General features: G+C 49.3%; 1 protein-coding gene across 1 annotated transcript in view; it reads right to left on the reverse strand.

The window, feature by feature from the left end:
• IQCM (IQ motif containing M) overlaps window positions 1-26,183 on the reverse strand; it is a 1,609,700-nt gene that overhangs the window by 1,528,469 nt on the left and 55,048 nt on the right. The window contains exon 3 of the mRNA XM_078676908.1: window positions 4,160-4,195. Coding sequence (XP_078533034.1) covers window positions 4,160-4,195 — 36 coding nt within the window. The remainder of the gene's footprint in view (window positions 1-4,159; window positions 4,196-26,183) is intronic.

The following is a 26,183-nucleotide window of genomic DNA, read 5'->3' on the forward strand; positions in this document are numbered from 1 at the left end:
GCCACCCAGCTCTCCTGTGACTGGCGGGTCTCCGCGAAAGTCTGCTTCCAGGGGGTATCGGGCAGTGTACCCGGGCAACATTAGAGGGGTGGAGAGGAGACGAGGAGCGGCGCCCTCCCCTTGGTTTCATGGAACAGCCAAACAGAAAATGAGTTGCTGCAACCTTTTTAAACAAGCGCTTTCCTCGTGCTTAAAGGAGGCAGCAGGGGGAGGGGCGAGAGGAGGGGCGAGTTCGTTTCACTTGCAAGAGCGACCAGCGCCAGGAGCGATAATTGCTCCCATATGGAGCCGCCCACTCCCGCAAGTGATTCGCCACACGTGCACGCGTTGCCACTGAAGGCAATGGAACACGTGCATGTTTTTGGCTGAAAGTGATCCCAAAAGGTATTTTTGCCTATGCAGTGCAACCTAACGAAGCCAGGGTAAAGAGCTGTGTGAATATGAACAAATGTAAAACAAACATTGCCAAAGAAAATTGTTAGACCTCTATACTTTATGTTATGTCATTTTTTTTTAAGGGCGCTATCACCGTGTTAGCAGAGTTTTGGTGATGGGAGAGTTAACTAGATAAGAAGAAGGAGATAGAGGCGTAATGAAAAATGAATGAATGTTGGATGGGGTAAGGGGTCCCTGAAACCCCAAGCCATACCACACAGGTATCCATAGATTTGCCACATATAAACATTGAACTGGTGACAGACGCTTCCAGAGGAACACAACAGCCAGCAATGCCAACTTTAACAATAAGTTTCACGTTTGGCAGTTTGCGTTTCTTGGGAAAGGATTCAAACTAAGTGGTTGCAGTACTGTGACACTTCATTCGACTAGTCTTTGACGTAAGTTAGTGTAGGTGATGGTGTGTAAGGTGCTAATCGATCTAAAAGAATCGGGACGGGCTCGGACACCGCCCCCATCAGCAAGGATGCGTACGTCACCCAGAAAAAGCTTAGATAGTGTGGGAATCCGAACGCCAGCGTGATGCTCATTCAGGGTTCCGTTCTCCTCACCAAAAACCTGGACTTGTGCATTCTAACAGTTTGCTCCAGGATGTTTGGCATAAATGGTCAATCTGAAATTGGAACTATGCTTCACAGGTCACTCGGATAGGCTTTCATGAAGGATGAGTATTAATTATGAAGGAGTTCAATATGGCAAGATGATTAGGGTACTTTTTCAGAGAGCACTACTCGGTTAGTATTGCTATTTGTGTGTGCCCCTCAGATACATATATAATGTGATTAGAGTGTGAATGCAAAGACACAACTGGAGACTGATCAATGCAAAGAAGAAAAGATGGCGAGGCAAAACACAGTTATTCAGTGTGATAGCTTTTAAGTCTGGATATTGAGAGGTGTAGCTCTCTTACGGTACTGATATGTCTACCAGAACCTCAAAAGTGCTGTTTACACAGCAAAGCATGGCAGGCGCATGGCAGCCACTGAGTAATGCACATTGTTCTTGCTAACAAAACAGATAGAAAATCCAAAGTTGGTTACCTGGCCTACAAAAGTCACCTTTCCCTCCCACATCCGTAAATACCTGCTCCTGCTTAGAAAAATGTACAGATTACAACTTTAATAACTCCTGACGTCTTATGGAATCCGCCCACTCCTAGACTGAAAGGGTAAATATGGGGGAAGAAAGGCAAAGACTAAAAGTGGGACGTGTAAAGACCAACCTCTGCCATCCGACAAAGAAAATAAAAAAATATTTCAATTGTCTTTTATCAACAATCAATTCAGACTCTATCCCTTTTAAGGATTTATTACAACGGCCATGGTCATCCTGATTCAGGTATAAATGTGAGTTTGTGCCCAAACATTGGTATTTCAACTGACGCTGGAATCTGGGGATCACGGTTCGATCCCCGGCATCAGCGGCAGGTTAGCCCAGCACCATGTGACTCTGGGCAATAGTTTGCTTAATCTTCACGACGGCCCCCAGCGCCTGGAGACCCTTGCGGGTGATTGTTTGCGCTTTACAAATGTGGATTAATATTATTATTATATTATTGATTTATCTATCCTTTCGAATTGTTTTGAGAGTTTCGACAATATCAGCTAGAGGTTTTTAGCAAATTGCATATATTATTCAGAAAACCCCCGAAATAAATCAACATTTTTTTTTTTTATAAATCTTTTTATTAATTGAAAAACAAGAAAAACCAACGGCAGGTGCCTTACATCACGGAATAAACAACAGTTATACAAACATATAGCGCGAAATAGACGGATAGCCCCAAAGGCAGAAGCTGAATCGTGAGATGTTACTGGCGTGCAGCCGTATAAAATACAAGAAGTATAAGTCCAATATAATCGGCACTGTTCACAAGCCCACCACCCATAGGAACAGGATTATCATGAGTAGGGCAATTTCGAGTGGCAGGAGAGCGTAATACAGTAGAGCAGTGGACAAAACAACGACCGCAACCAGCTCGCAGCAATAAAAAGCAACACATTGTAGAAATCCGTGCAAACACCACCACCCCCAGGACCCGTCTACCCACCAAGCCGGATAACCCATCAGGCAGGCACCCAATATAAGGATATGAATAGGATATCGAACATGAAAACGAAAACACAAACAATACAAAAAACCCTTCCCCCCACCCTGCACCCCTGCATATGGCTTTCGCCTAACCCCTAAATCAACATTTTAAGACCATAATTAGTGTTAATAAACTGTGTTTATCAGTAATATAACGTAATACGCGTTTTGAGACTAAGAAATGCAATCTCAGGGAGGGTTGGCTATATTGTCCTCATATTGTTCAAGCCAACATGAATCCGCCACACAGAAGTTGTTTATGTTTAGGTCTCTGAACTTGCTAGTATATGGCACACGTACTGTAGGCTGTAGTATGAGATAAAATCATCTCCCTAAACATGTTTTGTGAAAACAAATACCCAGAATTTATTTTACAATAATTATGTTTTTCAATGCACTCTTAGACCAATTTTACAATAGCATCCCATGGTACCAAAACAAACTTTAGCCAAGAAATACTGATTTCTAATTAGAAAACACAGTTTCATAAGGTAGAATTATGAACCTCATTAAAGAACATTTTATAAATATTTAAAGATTTGTTTTGAATCTGTAATAATCCTTTCTTTACATCCAAATGAATAATAAACATGACAACGACATCTATATTAAAACATTTTAAATAGATTGCTTATAAACTATATATTTCAAAGGCTGTGAGTTTAACATGGTAGATGAACACATCTATCCCTCCACTATCCTTCTCAATCCAAATAACTGACTAACATGTCCACCACTCAAATTACTTTCATATTTTCATGATACTTATTCACCCCTAAACCTTTACAGGTTCCAAAGTAGCGTGCTACTCGCAGAAAAAGCGCTTAAACACCCCATCAAGGGTAGCAAGCGCTATATAAATGCAACCCTTTTTCCCTCTTCTATCCCTCCACCATACTTCTCAATCTAAATAACTGACTAACATATTCATCACTCAAATCAATGTCATATTTCACTATACTAATTCACCACTAATCTTTTATGGGTTCACCGCCTCGTCAGGGGTAGTAAGCGCTTTTTAAAAGACATTATAATACAATACAATACAATACATAATGGAGGCCGGCATAGGTTTCTCCCGTCAGTATGATTTACTAGAAAGAGTTTTGGGCTATGAACTATTGCACAAGAAAACACTTCGGTGCAATTCTTACAAATAAAATTCAAAGTGAACTAAAAGATGCTAAGGGGACGTAGAGATTTACAAAATGGCATTTTAATCAAAACAGTTCAATACATAGAAAGATAAGATTATTGCAAAATATGCTTTGGTAACAACATTTTAGCAAAAAATGTTTAACCCGTTGACCGCGGCGCAAATTCTGCCATGGTGCGGGCAAAATAATGAGTGGGCGGAGTTCGGCTTCCCCCGGCCGCCCTCCGCAGATGCATGGAAGGAGTTAGAAAAATGATTTTAACAGATTGAAACCTGTAACTAATGGTTCTAGTCATTTTGGATACCGCTCATATGCCTGACATAACATGGCGAAAACACTGATTTGTCCTGTGCGGCTTTGTTTTATTAGGGAGTGTGCTTTTCATTGTAAGAACAAAATGGGGCTAGAGACAGTAAAACGAGAGCAACAAGAAAATCTAAAGAGCAATATCTTACCATTATGTGGCTCCAGTCCTGCTCTTTCCACGCACTCTGACAATTAGAAAGAGAGTAAACAAAAGGGCAATGTTAATAGCAGTGTTAGCTCACATTATGCTTGCTTTATCACTTCCTTGCTTAAACCTTAAAGCTTGATTAAAGGTTTGGTGTGCAGCTGTCCATTCATCAGAGTAGTGGAGGACATTATGCCTCCCAGCCTAATTGACTACTGCCCACCAAATTTAGAGATCACCATGGAGTGGTGTGGCTCACTGGTTAGAGGCGGCAGACCCGGAAGCAGAGAACGGCCCGGGACCAGGGTTCAATTCCCGACGCGGCAGGGTCGTGGACCAGGGTCAGCTGACTCGATAATTCTCGCCTCGGTGCCTATTCTAACCAGGGATCACACTCGGCAACTCTGGGCATTAGCTTGCCTCATCTCTACAACGGCCCCCCACATTCGCCGGGGATGCCTGGTTTCACTTTGGAGATACCCAGTAGGGACCATCTCACAGGGATAGCCAGGACGGGTTCCCCAGCGGTCTACAGCGCCACGACGCCTCAGGGCAGCAGTGCGCTTTACAAGACACATACATTACATTCAGTTTTAACTCATGCAGCCTGACCCTTTGGTTTTCCTCCAACTCCTCTGGTCAAAACCTCCTCCCGGAATGGCCACTGTCAGCCCCACTGGCTGGCCCCTCCACTGGCAAATCCTGTGGATCAAACCCATTCCTGAGGTCCTCCTTATCCACCCCACCATCACCCTTCCCCGGAGTCTCTTGGGCTTCCCACCAGGCTCTCAATGCCATCTGTAGCTCCTCCTTCCTGGGACTACTCCTCATAGGACATCCCAAGGCTCTGCAGAACATCCTCAATTGTTCAACCTTATAAGACAACAAAGCCTCAATGTCAAACTCACCTTCTACAGCCATAGCCCCACTGGCTATCAGGCTCCCCTACTGAGACATGATGTGTGGATAACAGGGTCACTCCAAATATAGAACCAATAAACAAATACAATATGTGGTGGTATCGTGGTCTACAGTCAATTTGCGATGCACATCAATTACTGTGAGTGGTTTGCACATATACGTTTTAATAACATTAGAATTGTATCCCACCGCTCTGCCGCCAATTGTTAGAAGCCCGAGTTCCCACGGGCACCGTTGTTGTCAAGTGCACGACCTGGACCTCCCCTGCTCCCACATTAGGCCAAGATAGGATGCCGTCCGAGACAGCCCTGCTCACCCCCTTAGTAGCTTGAAATGAGCAATCAGGCTTATCTCTAAGGCACGAGTGTTCAGTATGTGCAACCACGCCCACACCAACCCCAATGACGTCACCACAAATGGACTCCACACAAGTTTGTATAAAACGAGTATACTTTATATAAAAAGATATACAAAATGACTAGCCGATACACCTTCCACACATATACAATGAGTAATATTGTTTCCGGTGGGGTGGGCGGTTCTAATTCCCAACCACCACTTCTAACCAACAGTTACGCTGACTTTTAACTGTTCTCAACAGGTTAGGTACGTCGTAGCACTAGATTCACACACGTTGCAAAATACAAGGAATACTGCCCTACTTAACAATGGGTTTCTGTACAGTGCCACAATGAAAAAATGCAATGCGTAGCGTCAAGATCCTGTACTGAGTTCACACAAGATAATGCAACTCGGAAAAAAATGCAATGCGTATCACCACCAGCATGCCCTGTGCAAGGAAGGAATACGGTAATGCGTCACAGTGCAATTCAGTACAGTGCAGTAAACAATCAATGCAGTGCGCTAAGCTATGACGGTGTATCCTGCAAGAGCAACATAACGTAGAGCATAGCGCACTAACGAAACAAGGAAAAACGATGACACCCAAGTTCCACTCTGGGCCCTGGCCCCTGTACTGCCCCGTCCGGGACCAACACGGGTCGAATCAGGGCCAGAGCAACAGGCGCACACAGCTGCCAGCAGCGAGAGGCCGCACCACGCCCCAGGTGATGATCCACTTTACCTGGGGGGGCGCGCCCCCCACTCTCCATTCCTGCTGCAGCGGCTTGGCCTCACTCCAGAAACCTTGTCACCACGGGCAAGGCGCGCTCGTGCCAGTAGGTCAGCTCCTGCGGGGCTGCCGGCCTAGGCCGCCAACGTTCAACACAACTTCTTCCACCCAACGCTGGTGCTCCGTCACATTGCCTTTGAGGGCCCGATCACCTGCTCCTCCTCTCCAGTGCTGTTAGGATTTCTTTGCTCCCTGGTGCCCACCGCTCCCCGGTACTCCTCACCAGCACCTTCGGTGGCACCGTCGACACGCACCCCCGGCGCGTCCGAGACTGGCTCCGTCTCCTGGTGCACCCGGCCTTCCGGCGCTCTCCACTAACTCCCAGATCGCACCACGACACGCACACTGCGTGTCTAAGTCTCACCTCATCACACACCGATTCGCGTGTCAGAGGCTCACTCCTTCTCAGTGCCCATGATGTCCCGGAACTCTCCACTAGTGCCTAGACTGCACTGCGACAGGCACCCTCTGCAGGCACCCTCTGCACGGAGAAGTGTGGCTCAGGGGTTAGAGGCGGCAGACCCGGAAGCTGAGATCGATCCTGGACCAGGGTTCAATTCCCCGCCTCGGCGGGTCTTGGGCTAAAAAATCCACGGACTCGATAATTCTCGTTCCGGTGCCTACTCAACTCACGGGTTCACACTCTGCGACTCTGGGCAATAGCTTGCTTAATCTCCACTACGGCCCCTCGCGGCGGGATGCCTGGCTTTCACCTTGTGGATACCCTGCCGGGGTTATCACACAGGGGAATACCAGGACGGGTTCCCTAAGCAAGCGCCTTGAGACCCCTGGGTGATTAGTGCGCTATATAAAATCGAAATACATACAAATACATACAAATACACATCCTGAATCTCGGCTTTCTTCCATGATGCTCACAATCCACAGGTGCTCCAACACCTGTAGCTGCACCAAGACATGCACCCTGCGCGTCAGAGTCTTGATGCATTCCGGGTGACCCCAATCACCTTAGGCACCCCTTCGGAAGTCTCAGGCTGCCACGACATGGTCCCACCACCGTGCCACTTGAGTCTTCCTGGAAACTTTTATGTTCCTGTGTTTCCAAATAGGGATCCAGCTCACTTCGTGCCCTTGGGGTACGGGACGTAGCACACAGCAAAGTCCTGCTCAGGAAGAAAGGGGGGCATGACCCACTGCAGCGCCCATTCAGTCTCTCCTCTGTTAAGAGTTACAAACTGCCCATAAGCCCCAGATCACAAAGCAAGGGTCAAGCGTCTCCCGCAGCCTATTCAACAACTCTTCCTGAGGCAAAGGTTTTATTCCTGATCGTGGACAGGTCAAGGCCGCCAGAGGCCCGACCAGTCCACGGCGTCTTCAAAGCACTCCCAGCACTTCTCTGAACGATACTGAGACCGTTCTCAACGACATTATCCACATGACAAAACATAACCAAAAGTCTTGGGGTTCCAGTTCTTTGAGTTATACCCCACCGTGTCTTTGAAGTTTCCTTGTGCTGAGGGGTCCCCGAACCCTTCCCTAAATCAGTCTGGCGTATCTCCCCCCCACCAGTATTACCGTCCTCTCTTTGATACTGGGGGCCTGGATCCCTAATCACTCAGAGGGTGATGGGTCTATTGTTTTATGGCTCTGAACCAGGCCTCTTCACCTCACCAAGCCTCTCCTTCTCCCCGCTCCAGGTGCAGGGCAGCCTGGCGCCGTCTCCACCCCTCCCCTGTGGCACAACCTCCCTCAGCCTTTCTCACCTCTCCTAGATCCATGCAGGCAATTCACATTCTGCTGAGACACGCAAATAAGTCTAAAGTACAAACTCAGCCATTTTCTCAAACAGCGCTTTCGGGACACACAGCGACAAAACCATCTACCCAAAAAGATGCGTTATGACGTTGTGAGTCGACATACCAAACTTCACTGTTCCATCTCCAAATCTTGGGAAACTAGGCTAACAATACTACACCCAGCCTCCCCCATTCTGTCCTACGGGCAGGATGGCCTTTCACTAGGGAAAATGAAATGGAACATTTTCCACTGTCAGGGCCTAGCGCCCACACTGGCACAGGTCCTGCCTTTTACCTACACCGCACCCTGCCTAGGGGTTACCCAGGACATCCTACAGGGGTGCCCCACTGTGTATGCAAAAGGGAAAGTAAAGCCTAACAAGTGGTAGCACTTGTCAGGACAATATGCTAATTTAGCATAATGCGCGCAGGCCCTACGCTGAAGACCTGTGTTCCCTCTCTGCGCATTTCCTTAGTACTAGCTCGGGCACACACAGTGCACATCACTTAAGGATCTTGCTAGTACGGCAAACATACCAATCAGAGACAACCAAACCAACTCTACACTTTATACAAGGAACATCTTTACTTGCACACTGATTAGCAGTTGCAAGTACCTACAGCATCTAACTTCGCAGCTCTCTGTCAGTAAAACCATCTAGGGGAAAAGCAAAAAGTTTAGGCGAACTTTAGCCAACAAGGCCAAGTCCAACAACCATCAGTCCAGCAGTGATCTCTGTACTTTCAAAGGAACCATCATCACAGAGGTTCACCTGAAGGTACCAAACGTTTGGTGGATTGCTGCCATCGGTTTTGACAGCCACCCACTAATCTTTTTGTTTTCCCAAAACTAACTTACAAAGTGGGAGTTTTTGAACAGTAAATATCTAATGACCCCACGCCCACTAATTTTTTCCCTGGGTGTGAGGGTCTGTATTTTAATTTCTCTGTTTATCACCCCCACGTTTTACTTGGCAGTGACGGACCAAAAAAGGATATCAGTCCATCCACCCTAATTTGGGGGGGAGGACTTCACTCTGACAGCCACAGCACTCCAAGAGGCCATCATATTAATCTTTCCATCAATGGAGCTAATTGGGGTTCCACCAACAGAAAACTGACAGTCCACCTGACTCTAAATAGGGCAGGTGGACAGAGACCTTGGTGGAGAGGCTACTCCATCACGATTGTCCGAGTACCCTGTCCGCAAAATCTATAGGAGAAACAAAGTTATAATAGTCTTACATTGTCTGGTATAAGTCAGAGAAAGTATTTAACCGCTTCCGCGCTACCGCGTTTTCCCGCTGTGCGCTGGAATTTCAAAAATGCGCGGTTTGTGACAAAGCCAGCTCGTCATCCGCGGAGCGCAGGTAACGCCAATGACGAGCTGGCTTTGTCATCCGCATCGAAGGGGTTAAACTTCAGTTACAGCATGCATCTTAACTTAAGAGTCAGACCTCAACAAATTAGGATTAGTTTGCTATATCACTGTTTGAAAAACAGCCTCATGTCAGAATGCAACATGCTTTGCAGGCAAGCTGACTATATGAATAAGTACAATGACCAGGATAATATACTGTGCGTCTTAGTGACTGCTGGCACAAAACAGTCCTCAGGATGGTGAAACACCGGCATGTGTCTGAACGTAATTACTTTGGCTGATAAATAGCATATTTTGTAGAGTCGCATGCATGTTTTGCACGACACAATTAAGCAGTTGGCGCTAGTGGAATAAAGAGCCACGAGCTGGCAGTGCAAACCTTGAGGCTACAATTGATGGGGGTGTTACTGCAGAGAAAGAACTAGAGAAGGTGAAAGAGTGTGAGAGAGAGATAGTGTGTGTGTTTGTGAATACAACGATGTTCCCTTACTCTTGAGACAAATGGTTAACATTCGTTTTTTGTTAGTTTTGAATCAGCTGCGGCCATGGACAGTCTTTACTCCTTGGTAAGGGGAAATAGTGTGTGTGATGGGTAAAGGCCTAGATGAGTGTCCTCACTGCCAGCACAATGATTTCAAAGACCAGAGCCCAACACATATTCATTCACACTGAGGCAAGAGAAGAGCAGTTAGAAAAATGTCAAACTATAATGGTGGTTCTCTAGCATTGGTATTCTTCCTAGATTCACATGTTTGAATAATCCTCATCTACAAGCTGGGAGTCCCATTGTAATAGCAGTTGTGTGTTAAACAAAGCTGGAAGGCTAAAAACAATGGCGCTTTAGTAGCTATGGGGTCCGGCCGCCACCGTAACGGTATGCGGGACCGTCCGCCACGGGTACGGCGGTCCAGCACCTGCAATGAGGATGCCACCCCCACCATGGCTGTGGCATCCCCCATTCCCAGCATTGTGGCGGGTGGTTCTCACAGCACCACCGACCACAATGCTGGGAATGCACGTTGTGCATTGGCAGGCACAAGGTGACCTTTTCCATGCCAATGCAGGGAGGTACCTTAGGTACCCTCCATGTGCACCCCTACCCCCAACACCGTGGGGGCCCGCTACGGGCCCCCAACAGCAAAAACCGCATGCCCATGGAAAGGCTGCTCTCCGCCGGCATGTTAATATGGATATAGGTTATAGTTCCAAACAACGGCGGACACAGTGACCGCACTATCCTGTGGTGTTCCCTTGTTAAGTTTAGCAAACAGTCAATCTGATTTGAGTGTGCACAAGACTACTCCAGCACTCGCCGTTGTTGAGTGCCAACAGCTGTGCAAAAAAATAAAGAAGTCAAATTGGAGCGGTGCACCACTCTGTATTGAGACCAGTAGTATTCAAGTAATCAATGAGCCTTGTGATGTTAAAGTCGTGAATAATCCTTTATTTACAAAAATTGCCAGCCAAAATGTTTCGTTCATGGGAATAAACTTCTTCAGGGCTGCAAGTTGTAACAAAAACACATAAGAATGTGCACCAATAAGCATATACAGGTGTATAGAACAAGATTGTGGTGACACAGCTGTGAGTATGAAATTGAGTGGTAGTGTGGAAGGGGGGGATTGGAAGGAGGGCGAGGTGTGGATAACTGCGACCCATGGAACGGGTGTCTGCGAAAGAGAGAGGGGGGACTGAAAGGTACAGGGATAGTAGTAAAAAGTGTAATGTGAATGCATTATGATGCATAAGTATTTCACAAAAAAAGAAAAACATCCGAAGCTTATATAGGCCACCAAACAAACAATGTGCACCATGGTACGCCACATATCAACCATTGTAATAACATTTCATGCATCCCAATAATCAAGGATGAACAATCAAAGAATACATTCAAGAAAAAAAAAATCATTAAAAAAACAGTTTACTAGAGGAGGACCGATGTCCAAAGTAAAGAGATTGTGCTTGATGGGGTCCCTGTGGTTTTGTTAGTCAATGGCCCAATGAAGGCATAATGGTGCAAAATCCCAAACTACATGATGTTACCAGGCCCCCCCTAGTTGTTGGCATGATGCCCTGATAATTGACAAATTAAAACCTACTATATGTACACTTTGCATTGGAGTATGATACAGTAGGAATACCAGTGACCTGACATATTTAGCCCTATGTTGGAGACAGAGTAGGACCACCCACTGTGGCTAAATATAAATGGAGACTGAGTCTTAACAAGTGCATATATTGGCATGCAAGTACACGTACGTACTATAGGTCCAGGTTCCCTGGTAAGGAAACGGATGTGTGGGGTTGGTAGTCCGGGCTGCACTGGCCTCCTTGGTAAGGGCCGCTGTGCGCCGTATCTGTCAGAAACAAGGATGCAAATGAGCATAAGCACTGTCTGGCCAGGCGGGATGTGAAGGTGGCGGTGCGGGCAGGAAAACTAATGCGTGGCCCGGGCGGGGGTCCTGGCATTGGTGGTGATATAGGGAGAGTCCTGTTAAGTATCCAGGGCATGAAGCTACAAAGCACAAGGGGCATCTGCGCATCGGGAGACCCTGTGTCGTGGTGGTGCACAGACGGCAGTGTGATTAAAATCAAGGGAGGGAGCTTGCCTGTGGCGTAGTAAGAATGGGCTGTGGAGTATTGTGAGAAGGCCCATGGTGAAAAGGACCGATGGATGAAAATCAAAGGTCTGTGCACGGCGTGGGTGTCAGCCTCTGTCATGCAGTGTGTCACAACGCCATGCCAGAGTGAGTAGAATGGGCGGCGAGTGGTGTGAAAAAAGCCTATGGTGAAAGCGACGCATGGAATAAAATAACATTAAAAAAGGGCGGGCGCGATGTGGGTGTCCGCTACCGGTATGTGGAGGGTCACAGCGCCGTCCTCGGTGAAAAGAGGCCTACAGTAAAAGGCCTCTGGTCCAAAGTTGCATCAGGGAGGAGGAGGAGAGGACGTGTGGATGGGATAAAGAAAGTGCGGGGCACGGCGTGAGTGTCAGCCTCCGAGTGTGGCGGATCACCGCGCCGTGCTCGGACGGCAGATAAGGTCATCTGCCGTGTCGGCTTAAAGGGGCCTTGTTAATACGGATGGCGGTGTCTTGCAGACACCGCCACCATATCAATCCCCTTTTCTGCCCGGTCGACTCGCCGACAGACGGAAAAGCGGCAGATGGTCTTTTAATATGGCGGTGGGTCATTCAGGCGTGGATGGAGGGCGGATCGCCCCCGCCGGGCTGGGGATAGCTTACGCACGCCATCCAAATGGACCCCTTAGTCACATCATTTAAAATTAAACAAACATCAACCTATCAGTGACAACCTGAAGACCACACCCTGAAAGACCACCATCCTCCAGATTTTGCAAAGCACTTGTGTGAAGCAATAATGAATGCAGATGAGCCTTTGGTAGCAAGAACAGTGAATCAAATGTGAATCCAAGAAAGATGCTAATAATGGAGAACCACCGTTACCGGTAAGTAACTCTCTTCTCCAATACTGGATCTTTCATTGACTCACATGCTTCCACCAGAATAACAAGTAGTACATAATAACAGAACATAGCCAATGGAGGGAACAATCTTGAAGTGGCTCACCTTCTCGAAGACGTAACACTGTCTGGCCCTCTGCTGCATCTTTTTGTACTGTCTCAAACAGTGAAGTCTCGAAAACGTGTATGCATTCTTCCATGTTGCTTCTCTGCATATATATGTCCATAATATTCCAGAAAACAGCGTCATCGAAGTAGATACATTTCTAGGCGAATGAGCTGTGAGTTTGCTGTGTAATGGGTTACCTACTTTTATAAGGCAAAATATAATTGCAGCTGTAACCCATTTGGCTGAACCCTGCTTGGAAATGGCTTCCCGCTTAACATGGGTTTCCAAAGGTGGCCAAAATCTGATCTGACTTCCTAAATCTCTTTGCTCTGTCCAGATAGAATTTGAGACATCTTCCTATATAGAGAGAATGCAAGTATTGGAAATGTGCCCTTCCTTGCAGGGTCACCTGGGATTTTTTGCCTTTTAATCTAACCCTACTTGCGTTGGATGGTAAACATAAACTGTGTTAACCAGTGATAAAGTGCTTTGCTCTGCTCTTTAAACATGATAAAATTGGTATGCACCTGACTGGCACCTCTAATATACTGCTAAATACCTTGTATATGGTACTACATTTACCCAGGGTCTGTAAATTAAATGGTACCAGTGTGCTGCAACATTCATTGTGTCACCCCCTACTGTAGCCCTTTAAAGCATGTCTGCATGCCCATCACTGCAGCCTGAATTTGCAGCTTTAGGCTGCCATTATGACCTTGCGAAATATACCTTTTGTCATACATAAACCTTGCTTTTTAGTACTTGTAAGTCACCCTTAAGGTAGGCCCTATATACCCTGGAGCAGGGTGCATGGTATTTAAAAAGTAGGACATGTATATTCAATGTTTTATATGTTCTGGCAGTGAAAAATCGCCACTATCGTTTTTAACTGTGGTACGGCTGGCCTACCCTTAGGTAAATACTGGTTTACACTATTACATTCAATAAGTGTTAGTTTCAGTTTGGAAGTAGCTAGAAGGCTATACAAAATGGCTCAAGAACTAATTTTAATAGCAATTTAAAATCCAACTGAATGGTCAAGTGGGATTTTAGATTGCTATTTTGGAAATTACACTTTTATGAAGTTGTCATTTTCTGGCCTAAAACCAAAAGGCTCTCCTGCCAGTGTCCAACTGTCACCTGGCCCTTGATGTCTCTGCTACGGTGAGATGTGTAGTGCTCCCAGATGGTGAACAAAGGGCCCTGAAACTTGGGAGAGGGACTCCTCTCTTGTCAGGATGACTTGGACAGTTGTGCCTAGCACCTTCCTGAGCTTCAAAGAATGCCTACCCTGTCACTGGCCGATTAAGCTCATACCTGGGCCTGCCCCCCCCGTTTGTCTCTCTAGTCAGGATGGCACCAAACCTAGTAGAAGTAGAGGAACTGAGCACAACTAGTTTAAAGGGTGGCCACAGGTTTGTTCTCCACACACATGGTGGCACTGGGCATAACACTGAATCCCACAGACCTCTCCTCAGAACAGTCCTGGACCTGTGAAGAATCAGAAGGACTGCCCTGCAGTCTGATGAACCTAACGAAAACCTGGACCTGCCCACATTAATCCCAGAATCCCAGAAGTGACTACAAAAGTCATATGGCTAACCTTTGTGTGAGCTACATGGACACAAAAAGCTTTCAGAGGCCCTTTCCCTGCAACTACCCAGCTGACAAGTACCAACTAAACCTGTCCTGGACCCTGCTGCTGGTGCCTGTTGGAGTGATTCCTAATCTCCCACTGGTGCCCCAGGTACTTGGTCCTTGGCTGGTGTTAGAGTGTACTCCTCTCGTCTCCAAACTGCAAGATTGGGGCTTGGAAACATGTGGCCAACTTTCTGCCGAGGGGACAAACAGAGACTTGCATCACTGTCAAAGCCACAGCTGTTGACGTCAAATCGCCGGTTGGCCCCAGCTTGCTGGTTTGTCCTGCTGAAGACGATCTGCCATCCAGAAAAGTTTCTAAGGCCAAATGTAAAGTGTTTCATCGGGGCCGAAGCTAAACCGCTTCTAATCGACGTCAAGACCTTCCTTGGCACAGACTTCAGACTTCGTCCACTCAGAGCTTTCCTGCCTTCATCGACAACTACACCAGGAACTTGCTCTTCTGCAGCTCACCGTTGTTGAGCCCTGCTTTGGATCTAGCTTGTGGCTTGCCCCACTGACAACTTACCGTGAACAACTTTTTCTTCATAAAAGTTTCTAAATCAGCGTAACTGTTGACTTTGACCCGGTCTTGCATGACCAGATAACCGTGGTTGGGGCTTTGTGCTTTTTTGGTGCTATTTGGAATTTAAACTTAAAAAAAATCATATCTCAAGTTTTAGGTATTGGATTTTTGTTATTTTGGTGTTATTTTATTTAATAAAATGTAAACCATTTTTCAAAATTGGATTGGGATTTGAGTTATTTTTCAAAATTACTCTATCAGTATGATACTTGAGAAATAGCTCTTTCACTGTGAAGGCTATTATCTTACTGACTCTACAAGCTGACATTACTACAAAGAGTAGGGCTAACGTACATGAGAGAAACTTTATTCCTGTGTTATGATTTTTGGATAAAAGGTGCTTGCATAAGCTGTGAGAGGACCATACTAAGGGGCACATTAGGATAGCGGGCGGAAAATCACCCCGACCGCCATGGAGGCGGAAAACAACCGCCCGCCAGGACCGCGGATAAACCGGCGGTCAAATTAGGATCAACCGCCGCTAAAGACCGACCGCGGCGGTAGCAGTTGAAATAAAACCGCCTGACGGGTGCGGTGATGCCAAAACTCTGACCGCGGCGGCCGGAAAAGCAGCGGAAAAGACAAAACCGTCCACAGGTAAAGCGGAGACACCGCACGGGAAATTAGGATATCCCCGAGTGTCCCGCGGTCGGAACTGCTGTTTCCGACCGCCGCGGTCGCTCACAGGAGTGAATGGGAGAGATAGCGGAAGAGCTGCAGCATGGCCACCGCAGCGGAATGAACATGAAAAAAATGGCGGAGGATTCCAAAACACCGCAGTGATGACAAACATTTAAAAAATCAATGTAGCTATGCCCCCCCCCCTGAAAGAAATACAAATAGCAATAAACATTGCTAAGAAACATATACAAGGACAGGGCAACTCCCACAACACACCTGACATCCAAATACCACTTGCCACACCCACACAGCAGAGTACAAAACCACCAGCTTCACTGACCACAATCCTTTGCAATTCTCCAGAAGAGAAGGCCATACACCACATCTCACAGGAGAGGCTAAAGAGCACAGCACACATACACAAACACCACCACCATCACCACCACCATCACACCAGCACCAACAATCCCCCAGCACACCTCAGACCTCACACACCAACATCACACCCACCACCCACCCACCAGCACCCACAAACACTCCAACCACAACACACCATGACCTCACCTAAAATGCCCAAATTCACTCAGAGTGAGTTGACAGTCATGGTCAATGAGATAGTGAGAGTAGAGCCACAACTGTTTGGTAGCCTGGTCCAACAGACACCATTAGCCAGAAGGAACCAAATGTGGGAAAGGATAGTCCAAAGGGTGAATGCAGTAGGGACCACCCCAAGATCCAGGAAGGAGATCATGAAGCGGTGGCATGATCTCAAGAGGGTTGTCAAGGAGAGGAGGAGTAAGAACTGGACGCTGGCGAACGTGACTGGCAGTGGCCCTCCCGTCCCACCGAAAACATTCACACCATGGGAGGAGAAGGTGCTTGCCATAATGCTTCCTGAGAGTCTCACAGGAGTAGCCGGGGGAGCAGAGGCTGGTAAGTATAAACAAATGCCAAACAACACACTGAGAATTACTCCCTTGCACAACCCAAACCCCACCACACTGTCCACCCTTACCCAACAGGTAGGCAGCCATCTTGCAATGGATACTTGTATGGGGGTGGGATGCCTGTTTCACTACTCCCAGAATGCCACCTGCCCCACAGCCCAGCAGCATGGAGGCCTCCCCCAGCCAGGAGCATGTGGCAACCATTGCAATGTTCCCCCTCACCTAACAGGTAGGTAGCCATCCTGTAATGGAGGAGTGTGTATGGGTGGGATACCTGTTTCACTACTCTCAGCATGCCCCCTGCCCCACAGCCCAACAGCATGGAGGCCTCCCCCACCCAGGAGCATGTGGCAGCCATTGCAATGTTCCCCCTCACCTAACAGGTAGGTAGCCATCCTGTAATGGAGGAGTGTGTGTGGGTGGGATGCCTGTTTCACTACTCCCAGCATGCCCCCTGCCCCAAGGCCCAGCAGCATAGAGGCCTCCCCCACCCAGGAGCATGTGGCAACCATTGCAATGTTCCCCCTCACCTAACAGGTAGGTAGCCATCCTGTAATGGAGGAGTGTGTGCGGGTGAGATGCCTGTTTCACTACTCCCAGCATGCCCCTGACCCACAGCCCAGCAGCATGGAGGCCTCCCCCACCCAGGAGCATGTGGCAGTCATTGCAATGTCCCCCCTCACCTAACAGGTAGGTAGACATCCTGTAATGGAGGAGTGTGTGTGGGTAGGATGCCTGTTTCTCTACTCCCAGCATACCCCCTGCCCCACAGCCCAGCAGCATGGAGGCCTCCCCCAGCCAGTAGCATGTGGCAGCCATTGCAATGTTCCCCCTCACCTAACAGGTAGGTAGCCATCTTGTAATGGAGTCCTGTGTGTGGGTGGGTGCCTGTTTCACTATTCCCAGCATGCCCCCTGCCCCACAGCCCAGCAGCATGGAGGCCTCCTCCACCCAGGAGCATGCGGCAGCCATTGCACTGTTCCCCCTCACCTAACAGGTAGGTAGCCATCCTGTAATAGAGGAGTGTGTGTGGGTGGGATGCCTGTTTCACTACTCCCAGCATGCCCCCTTCCCCACAGCCCAGCAGCATGGAGGCCTCCCCCACCCAGGAGCATGTGGCAGCCATTGCACTGTTCACCCTCACCTAACAGGTAGGTAGCTATCTTAACTCTTCCTGATGTGTGTGTGGGAGACCTGCAACCTGAAACGCAGCAACAATTGCATGCAATGCATTGACATCCAACATGTATGAGTAAATGATGTTCCTCTGCACTATGAAATTACAAACAGTGTTGGCATGAATTGTACTACTGCTGACTTCATATTTGTGTAGTGTACAGACAGTTGATTACACGCAGCTGAGACAATACTTGCACAGTGCCCAACACTGACCATTCCCCATCTACTCCACAGGTGATGAAGAACTCACTGCTGAGGACCACACCAACGACCAGCAGAGCCAGTCTCCACCTGTGGCACATGGACTCTCAGATGCGCTCCAGCCCGGCCCATCTGGTGTGCCACAGACCCAGAGGTCCCAGGCCCCCAACCTCACCACCACCACCACGTCTGCTGCAACAACAGCGCAGCAGACACCTGCTGTCACGGCCTCTGCCTCCACCATAGCCACCACCGTCACCACCGCCACTGCCACTACCACTAGTACAACCAGTAACACCTGCAGCACCCGCCCTGTCCCAGGGGATGACCAGCCCACAGCAACAACTGTGGAGGGCAGGGAGAGAGTGCATGGACCCACAGTGGCGAGGCACGAGGTCCGTGGCAGAAGAGCAGGTGGGAGGGCCAGGGTCACCACCATACCTCGGGAGGAGTGGACACCATCCCTGGACCACTTCACCAGAGTAGTGGAGGCATACCAAGAGGTCCAGGGAAAAAAAGGGGCCGGTCGGATGAACTATTAAGGGAGCTCATCCTGCTGATGAGGTCCATGGACAACCGCCTTGGACAGATGGTGGACCTCATGGGCCAGCAAGTGGCGTTGCAGAGGGACAGGCCTGTGTCCCAACCACCACCTACGTCCCCTCCTGTTGTGCCGCAGGATGACAGTGCACCATCCTCCCCTGCGCCAACAGAGAGGGACGAGTCCCCTCAGGCCACTGGCCATTCAGCAGGACCCCCACCGCCAAAAAGATCTAGGGGGCGTCCAAAGAAGAGCCTGGGAGTCTCCGGAGGCAAAGCACCTGTCACACGCCAGTCACGGAGCCAGCCGTGATGACAACCCTCTTCCCTACTGCATTGACTGTTTGGACTGTCTTTACCCACATTTCCTTGGCAATGGCACCTGTCTGTTGGACTGGGACACCACATCCATCTGGACTCTACTCTTGCATCTCATTGAACAGGACTGTCAAATCACTGCTCATTCCCCACTGTCATGTAAATATTCACCCACAAATCACATGTACACTGTCAAAATAAAATACCTGATGCACCAGTTTATGTGCTGTATCGTTTTTAGTGCAATATTTATAATGTTGACAATGTCCATGATGTGTCCAAATGATGTACAGTATGTAGTGCAGGATTCGTCTGTAGCACCTAGGGAGACACAACAGAACAACAGTCACGGGTCACATTGTGACATCACAGGCAGAACACTACACAAAACATACACAAGACACTACAGGCATACAAGACAATGGGCTGCAGGTGTGAACAAATAGGGTCCTGCATACGTTCACACATGGAACGTCAATGTCACTTTAACCACACACAGGTGACTGAACGTGTGCCTGTCTGTTACATCCGCGCATAGCCCTTCACAACAACAGCAACCACACCAGACAATTTACACGTTGTACCTCATCACCCACCTTCAAGTGAAGTAGCGTTCAATGAGCTGCTGCCGCAGGTCTACTCCTTCATCCTCTCCACTGTCCTCATCACTGGACGCAGGTCCTACAGCAGGTGCAGGTCTTGGTTCCTCATCATCGTCCAGGATCCCCTTGTGGATGGCCAGGTTGTGCAGCATACAGCATGCCACAACGATCTTGCACACCTTCCCAGGCGAGTATGACAGTGCACCTCCTGTCCTGTCAAGGCAGCGGAATCTTGACTTCAGCAGACCAAAAGCATAAAAGCGCCGGGACACTCCTTTGGAGTAGCCGTTGCGCTATACAAGACCCATATATAACATAACATAACATAACAAAAGTCCGCTCAATCACACGTCGGGTCCTGCCATGGGCCTCATTATAGCGGTTGTCAGCTGGGCTCTGTGGATTCCTCAGTGGACTCAACAGCCATGGCCTACTGGGATATGCAGAGTCACCTGTGAATGACAAACACACATTGCAATGTTGCACGGCCAGAGTGCATCAGGTAACACACAGCACGCAAATCTGTAGGCATACTCACCCACAATCCAAGCACACTCAGGATGCAGATTTTCCATCAGTCGGGACACAATGCTATTCCTCATGACGTACTAGTCATGTGCAGAGCCTGGAAATTTTGCACACACATGTGAAATAGTCATGTCCGCAAGGCACACCACCTGAACATTGATTGAATGGAAATGTTTTCTGTTCCTATATATGTGCTCTGTTGCCTGTGGAGCCACCAGACCTACATACGTGCAATCGATGGTACCTACAACATGTGGGATGTGCCCAAGGGGATAGAAAACACCCTTCACACTGGCCAATTCTGCTCCCGTCGGAAAATGGATGTAGCGATTCCTATAGATCATCATGGCTGCAAGGACGTCCCTCAGCACCTGGCTGAACATGGGCTGCGACATCCCTCTAGCGCTAGCCACGGTCTCCTGGAAGGAACCAGTTGCGAAAAAGTGAAGGGCTGCCATCACCATGTATGTGGGTGTGAAAGCAGTTGGATAGTGACGTCGAGGCTGCAGGTGGGGCTCCAGAAGATCACACAGGACTTTCAGTGTTGGTCTATCCAGGCGGAATTTCCGAATGATTGCAACATTCTCCATGTCCTCCAGCACTGTCAGGTGACGTAGGAGATTTGGCCTTCTCCTAGTTGCGAGATGACATAGTAAAAGTCAGGGTCAACCATCATGAGATGTCCACAGAACATGGCAACAACTATGTAATGTTAAAACGAACACTGCCTGAGAGCTGTATTGCACATCAGCTTACATGTGTGTCCTCATGATACACACAGTGGGCACACATCTCCACTAACCATACCCAAGTGCCCCCGACACATTGGTCAATGTGAATGCACACAAGCAGAACAACACATGTCATATGTGCCCGCTAGTTGGTGGTACATACGCAAATGTGTTTGCAGAAACATGACTTTTCCATGTCCATCTGCTGTGCCTGTCACAGCTCTATGCATTATGTGAAGCCTGCATACATCAGTCCACACATACATCACAGCAGCATGAAAAATGTCTGTTGTGTGCACGAGCTGATGTGAAGGCACCAGTCTGGGACCATACCATACAGTGACACAAGCCTTGTCAAGGTCAGCAATGACACACATCACATTGATCACATGTACATCATTGTTACCATCTCGAGAGTGTCAGGCATCATCAATCAACAAATGCACAAATAACATGGCAGGGACCACATACCAAAGTGTGGGATTGACATGGAAGAAGGGCATTGTGTGTACAAGGCTGTGCCCTGCACCATGTTGCTGCTGGGTACTGATACAGTGTCCACGACGGACAGAGCAATTTTAAGTAACGGAAATCGCGGTACCTACCGCCTGGCCCCGGCGGTGTGACCCCAGCACCACCATCTACCCAGCCTAGGTAGCCATTGGCAAATGGACATGTGTATATGGCGGTGGGTATGCTCCGCCGCATGGGTCGCGGTACCTACCGCCTGGCCCCGGTGGTGTGACCCCAGCACCACCATATACCCAGCCTAGGTAGCCATTGGCATATGGACATGTGTATATGGCGGTGGGTATGCTCCGCCGCATGAGTCGCGGTACCTACCGCCTGGCCCCGGCGGTGTGACCCCAGCACCACCATCTACCCAGCCTAGGTAGCCATTGGCATATGGACATGTGTATATGGTGGTGGGTATGCTCCGCCGCATGAGTCGCGGTACATACCGCATGGCCCCGGCGGTGCATCACCGCCATGGGGCATTGCATTCAGCCAATGGCAGCGATGAGTGTGGTGGCATGATGCAGATTTGAACATCGCGGAAGGTGTGCTCCGCTACCGCTGAGGCGGTCATTGGATGCATTTGAATAAGGCAGACCCGGACAACCAATTGTAGCAGCTTTTAAGCTTCCAAACAACCCCAGGGGGCTATAAATCTGTGGGAGTGAGCCTCACATTTCCACTGCCTCAAGAGCCTGCTGCCTGGGACCATCTCCTGCTGCTGCTTCAAGAGCCCGCTGCCTGGGACCATCTCCTGCTGCTCCCTCAAGAGCCTGCTGCCTGGGACCATCTCCTGCTGATGCCTCAAGAGCCTGCTGCCTGGGACCATCTCCTGCTGCTGCCTCAAGAGCCTACTGCTTGGGACCCTCTCCTGCTGCTACCTCAAGAGCCTGCTGCCTCACTTCTCACTTCCACCACAGGTCTGCCATATCCACAGGGATGTCAAGGACAGATAAGATCCGTGCCAGTCCATTCACGAGTGAGGAGCTGGATGTCCTTGTGGAAGAGGTGCTGGCACAGTACCCACGGCTGTTTGGTGGTCCCAATGTTGTGGTAAGTCACCATGAAGGGAGCTGTAGGGCAGGGTGGTGTCAGACGTGCAGGTCGTGATGCTGCAGTATTTGCCTGGGGATGTGGGGTGATGACAAACACTGACAGACAAGCTGTCTCCAGGTGGAGGGAGTGTGTGTGTTGCAATGTGACTCTTTCCTAGGCCTGTACTCCTATGTGTGAGTGGGGTGTGTTACATTGCCAGGCATACAGACCCAACGGTTGTTAGCCATTTAGATGCCAGGACAGTGAATGTTTGTGAGGACATTTCAGGGTGCCCCTGTAGTCAGAGTCAGTGTGACCCACAGAGTAGGTTCAGTGGCTGCACAGCCAAACGTTGAACATCAACCTACTTACCTGCTACAGTTGCTTCACACTGAATAGTAGATATGCCCCATCAATGCCCTGTACAATCTCTGACTTACACACTGCTGTCGATGCATTTGTGTTGAGGCAGCATGCATTTGTGTGAATATCATGGAGACTAGGAACCACAATGTGTGCATGCATTCACTAATGTTTATGCCATGCAGAGTGCCCTTGTGAGGTTACCCCCAGTTCTGGAGGGAGGTTACTGTGAGTCCTGAGTCAGTGTCTGGCTGCTGTACTGATAGATGCTGACATCTGACATTACTCTCATACCTGCAGCTCAAGGTACACCAACGTAAGGCCGTGTGGAGGGCCATAGCAGCAAAGGTGCGAGCCCTGGGGGTATCAAACACAGACACTGTCACAATAGGTGGAACGACATCAGCCGGCTGGCTAAGCAAGTGGCAGAGATTACCTTGGGGATGGGACCACGCACAGGACGTTTGGCACGGCGCACCATGACTCCGCTGATGGGACGCATACTGGCAGTGACCAATCGAGACCTGGATGCACGTCTGAAGGGGCATCAGCAGCAAGACAGAGATGGTGAGTATCTGGAGAGGGAGAGTTTGTTTGGGAGTGGATGCATGTGTACAGGGCCTGTGGCAGCGGTGACACATGTGATGTGCGTGTGTTGCCATGCTGGGATATGTGATGTGAGTGGCGACTGTGATGTGTGCCTGTATGAGGCATTGGGCCACCATGGCCTTACTGTGCTGCTCCTGCCTGCAGTTCTCAATCCTTGACAGATTTATTGTGGCCACATGGTCACTCTTCATTGGGATGGTGTGGGGAGTCCATATTGTGGTGAACTGCAGTGTCCACTTAATGAGTGTGACACCATGTCTGTCTACTTTGCATGCACCATGATGATTGAGGCCCACACATCCGACGACAATGTGAACCCTGATTGGCGCATGGTGCTTGCTATGGCCTAGTTGGCATTGTGGCATGTGTAGTCAAAACAGGTGTGTGTGGTCCCCTCTGGTTCCCTGTAGGGCTGTCAGTGGTGATGAGTGTTGTGGCCACATCATGTCCATGGGGCAGGTCAATGTGGGGTGTGGGCACTCCATCCACGGGCAGGGTGTAGTGCTGTGTGGCTCCGACATGCCTCACTCCTGGCAGTTTGTCTGCATGACAGGCACTGTTGTGGTCTATATAGTGTGTAGCTACACAGTGATTGCAGGGTGTAGTGGTTACCATGTAGCTCTAGGCCTCTACTGTGCTGCATTGATCTGAAATCGTGTGACCAGATGATGACACTTACACAACCCTGTTTCTCTCACTAATGCAGAATCGCAAGACACCATGGCGGAACATGATCCAGAAACAAGTGGTGGCGAGACCAGCACGACAGCGGCAGCGGGGCCAAGTGAGACTGAGCCAAGTGACACTGAGCACACCAGCGCATCTGAGGGTGACAGGAGTATGCAGGAGGAATCCGTGGCTGAGACACAGAGTACCACTTCATCTGATGCCAGCGGGGATGCATCCATGTTAGCAGGCACCAAACCAAACAATCCCGTCCACAGACTCCATCCCCAAAGAAGAGCAGGGCCCCCCCAATATGCACAGACAAGGGAAAGTCACAGAAGAGCAAGGCCAGAAGATCATTGTGGCAGACATCAGGCTCACATGCTGCAGAGGCATCACCAGAAATTGACTCTCCTATGCCCACAGAGGATGTGTAGCATGTCATGGGTACACTTGGGGAGAGCACAGGGACACAACCACCCACCACATCAACCCCAAAACAAAGTACATCGAGGCAGGTGGAGGAGAGCCCTGTTGTGACCAGCCCAGTCATTGAGGCAGAGGAGAGCCCTGTTGTGTCCAGGCCAGTGATTCAGGAAAAGGAGGGCAGTGTTGTGACCAGCCCGGGGATTAAGGCAAAGGAGGGCACTGTTGTGTCCAGGCCAGTGATTCAGGAAAAGGAGGGCATTGTTGTGCCCAGCCCAGTGATTAAAGCAAAGGAGGGCACTGTTGTGTCCAGGCCAGTGATTCAGGAAAAGGAGGGCAGTGTTGTGACCAGCCCAGTGATTAAGGCAAAGGGGGGCAGTGTTGTGTCCAGGCCAGTGATTCAGGGAAAGGAGGGCAGTGTTGTGACCAGCCCTGGCAAGAAGGGACAGGAGGGCACTGTAGACACCACCCCTGGGGGAAGTGGGAAGGTGGGCACTGTAGGGGGTACACCTTCCAGAGAGGGTAAGGTGGTCCAGAGGGGTAGCTAGCCCAAGCGTTCAGCAGAATCAAGCACATCACCAGAGGGAGTGCCAGTGTCTGCCCCTGGTGTGGGACAGTTGGTGTGTGTGCCTGTTGTGTCACCACCACTTCCCATCAACCCCAAGACAGGGAAGCCATTCTGTGCTGTACTCTCCCCTGTGCAGCCTCTCATGTACTTGCTGTCTCACCTGCCATGGACACTGGGCCTGTTGGTCTGCTGTGCTGTACTCTCCCCTGTGCAGCCTCTCATGTACTTGCTATCTCGCCTGCCATGGACACTGGCCCTGTTGGTCTGCTGTGCTGTACTCTCCCCTGTGCAGCCTCTCATGTACTTGCTGTCTCACCTGCCATGGACTCTGGCCCTGTTGGTCTGCTGTGTGCTGTACTCTCCCCTGTGCAGCCTCTCATGTACTTGCTGTCTCACCTGCCATGGACTCTGGCCCTGTTGGTCTGCTGTGCTGTACTCTCCCCTGTACAGCCTCTCATGTACTTGCTGTCTCCCCTGCCATGGACACTGGGCCTGTTGGTCTGCTGTGCTGTACTCTCCCCTGCCATTGACTCTGGCCCTGTTGGTCTGCTGTGCTGTACTCTCCCCTGTGCAGCCTCACATGTACTTGCTGTCTCACCTGCCATGGACACTGGGCCTGTTGGTCTGCTGTGCTGTACTCTCCCCTGTGCAGCCTCTCATGTACTTGCTGTCTCACCTGCCATGGACACTGGGCCTGTTGGTCTGCTGTGCTGTACTCTCCCCTGTGCAGCCTCTCATGTACTTGCTATCTCGCCTGCCATGGACACTGGCCCTGTTGGTCTGCTGTGCTGTACTCTCCCCTGTGCAGCCTCTCATGTACTTGCTGTCTCACCTGTGTAATGGACAGTGGCCTCCCTGTTTGTATTTGAACTGTGCATAGTATCTTGCTTTTGGTCATCAGTATGTGCCTTGCTGTTGACTACTATTGTTGTACAGCTACATCTTAGCAATATGTGAATATATACAGTTACTCCTGGTGTGTGTTTTGTCGGTGTCATTGCAGAATTAAGTACTTTTGGTGTTGGCATTTGATTGGCTGTGCACCATGGTCTATGTCTCACTTCAACATTGCCAAGCTCTTAGCAGGCCTCCTATTTTTACACAGGGGTGACAGGGTCTTCTGTCCATACTGTACCTGATGATGGTGTAATCTGTGATGGCTATTGTACCT

The sequence above is a fragment of the Lissotriton helveticus genome, chromosome 2_1 (assembly GCF_964261635.1).
Source record: "Lissotriton helveticus chromosome 2_1, aLisHel1.1, whole genome shotgun sequence".
Classification (NCBI taxonomy): domain Eukaryota; kingdom Metazoa; phylum Chordata; class Amphibia; order Caudata; family Salamandridae; genus Lissotriton; species Lissotriton helveticus.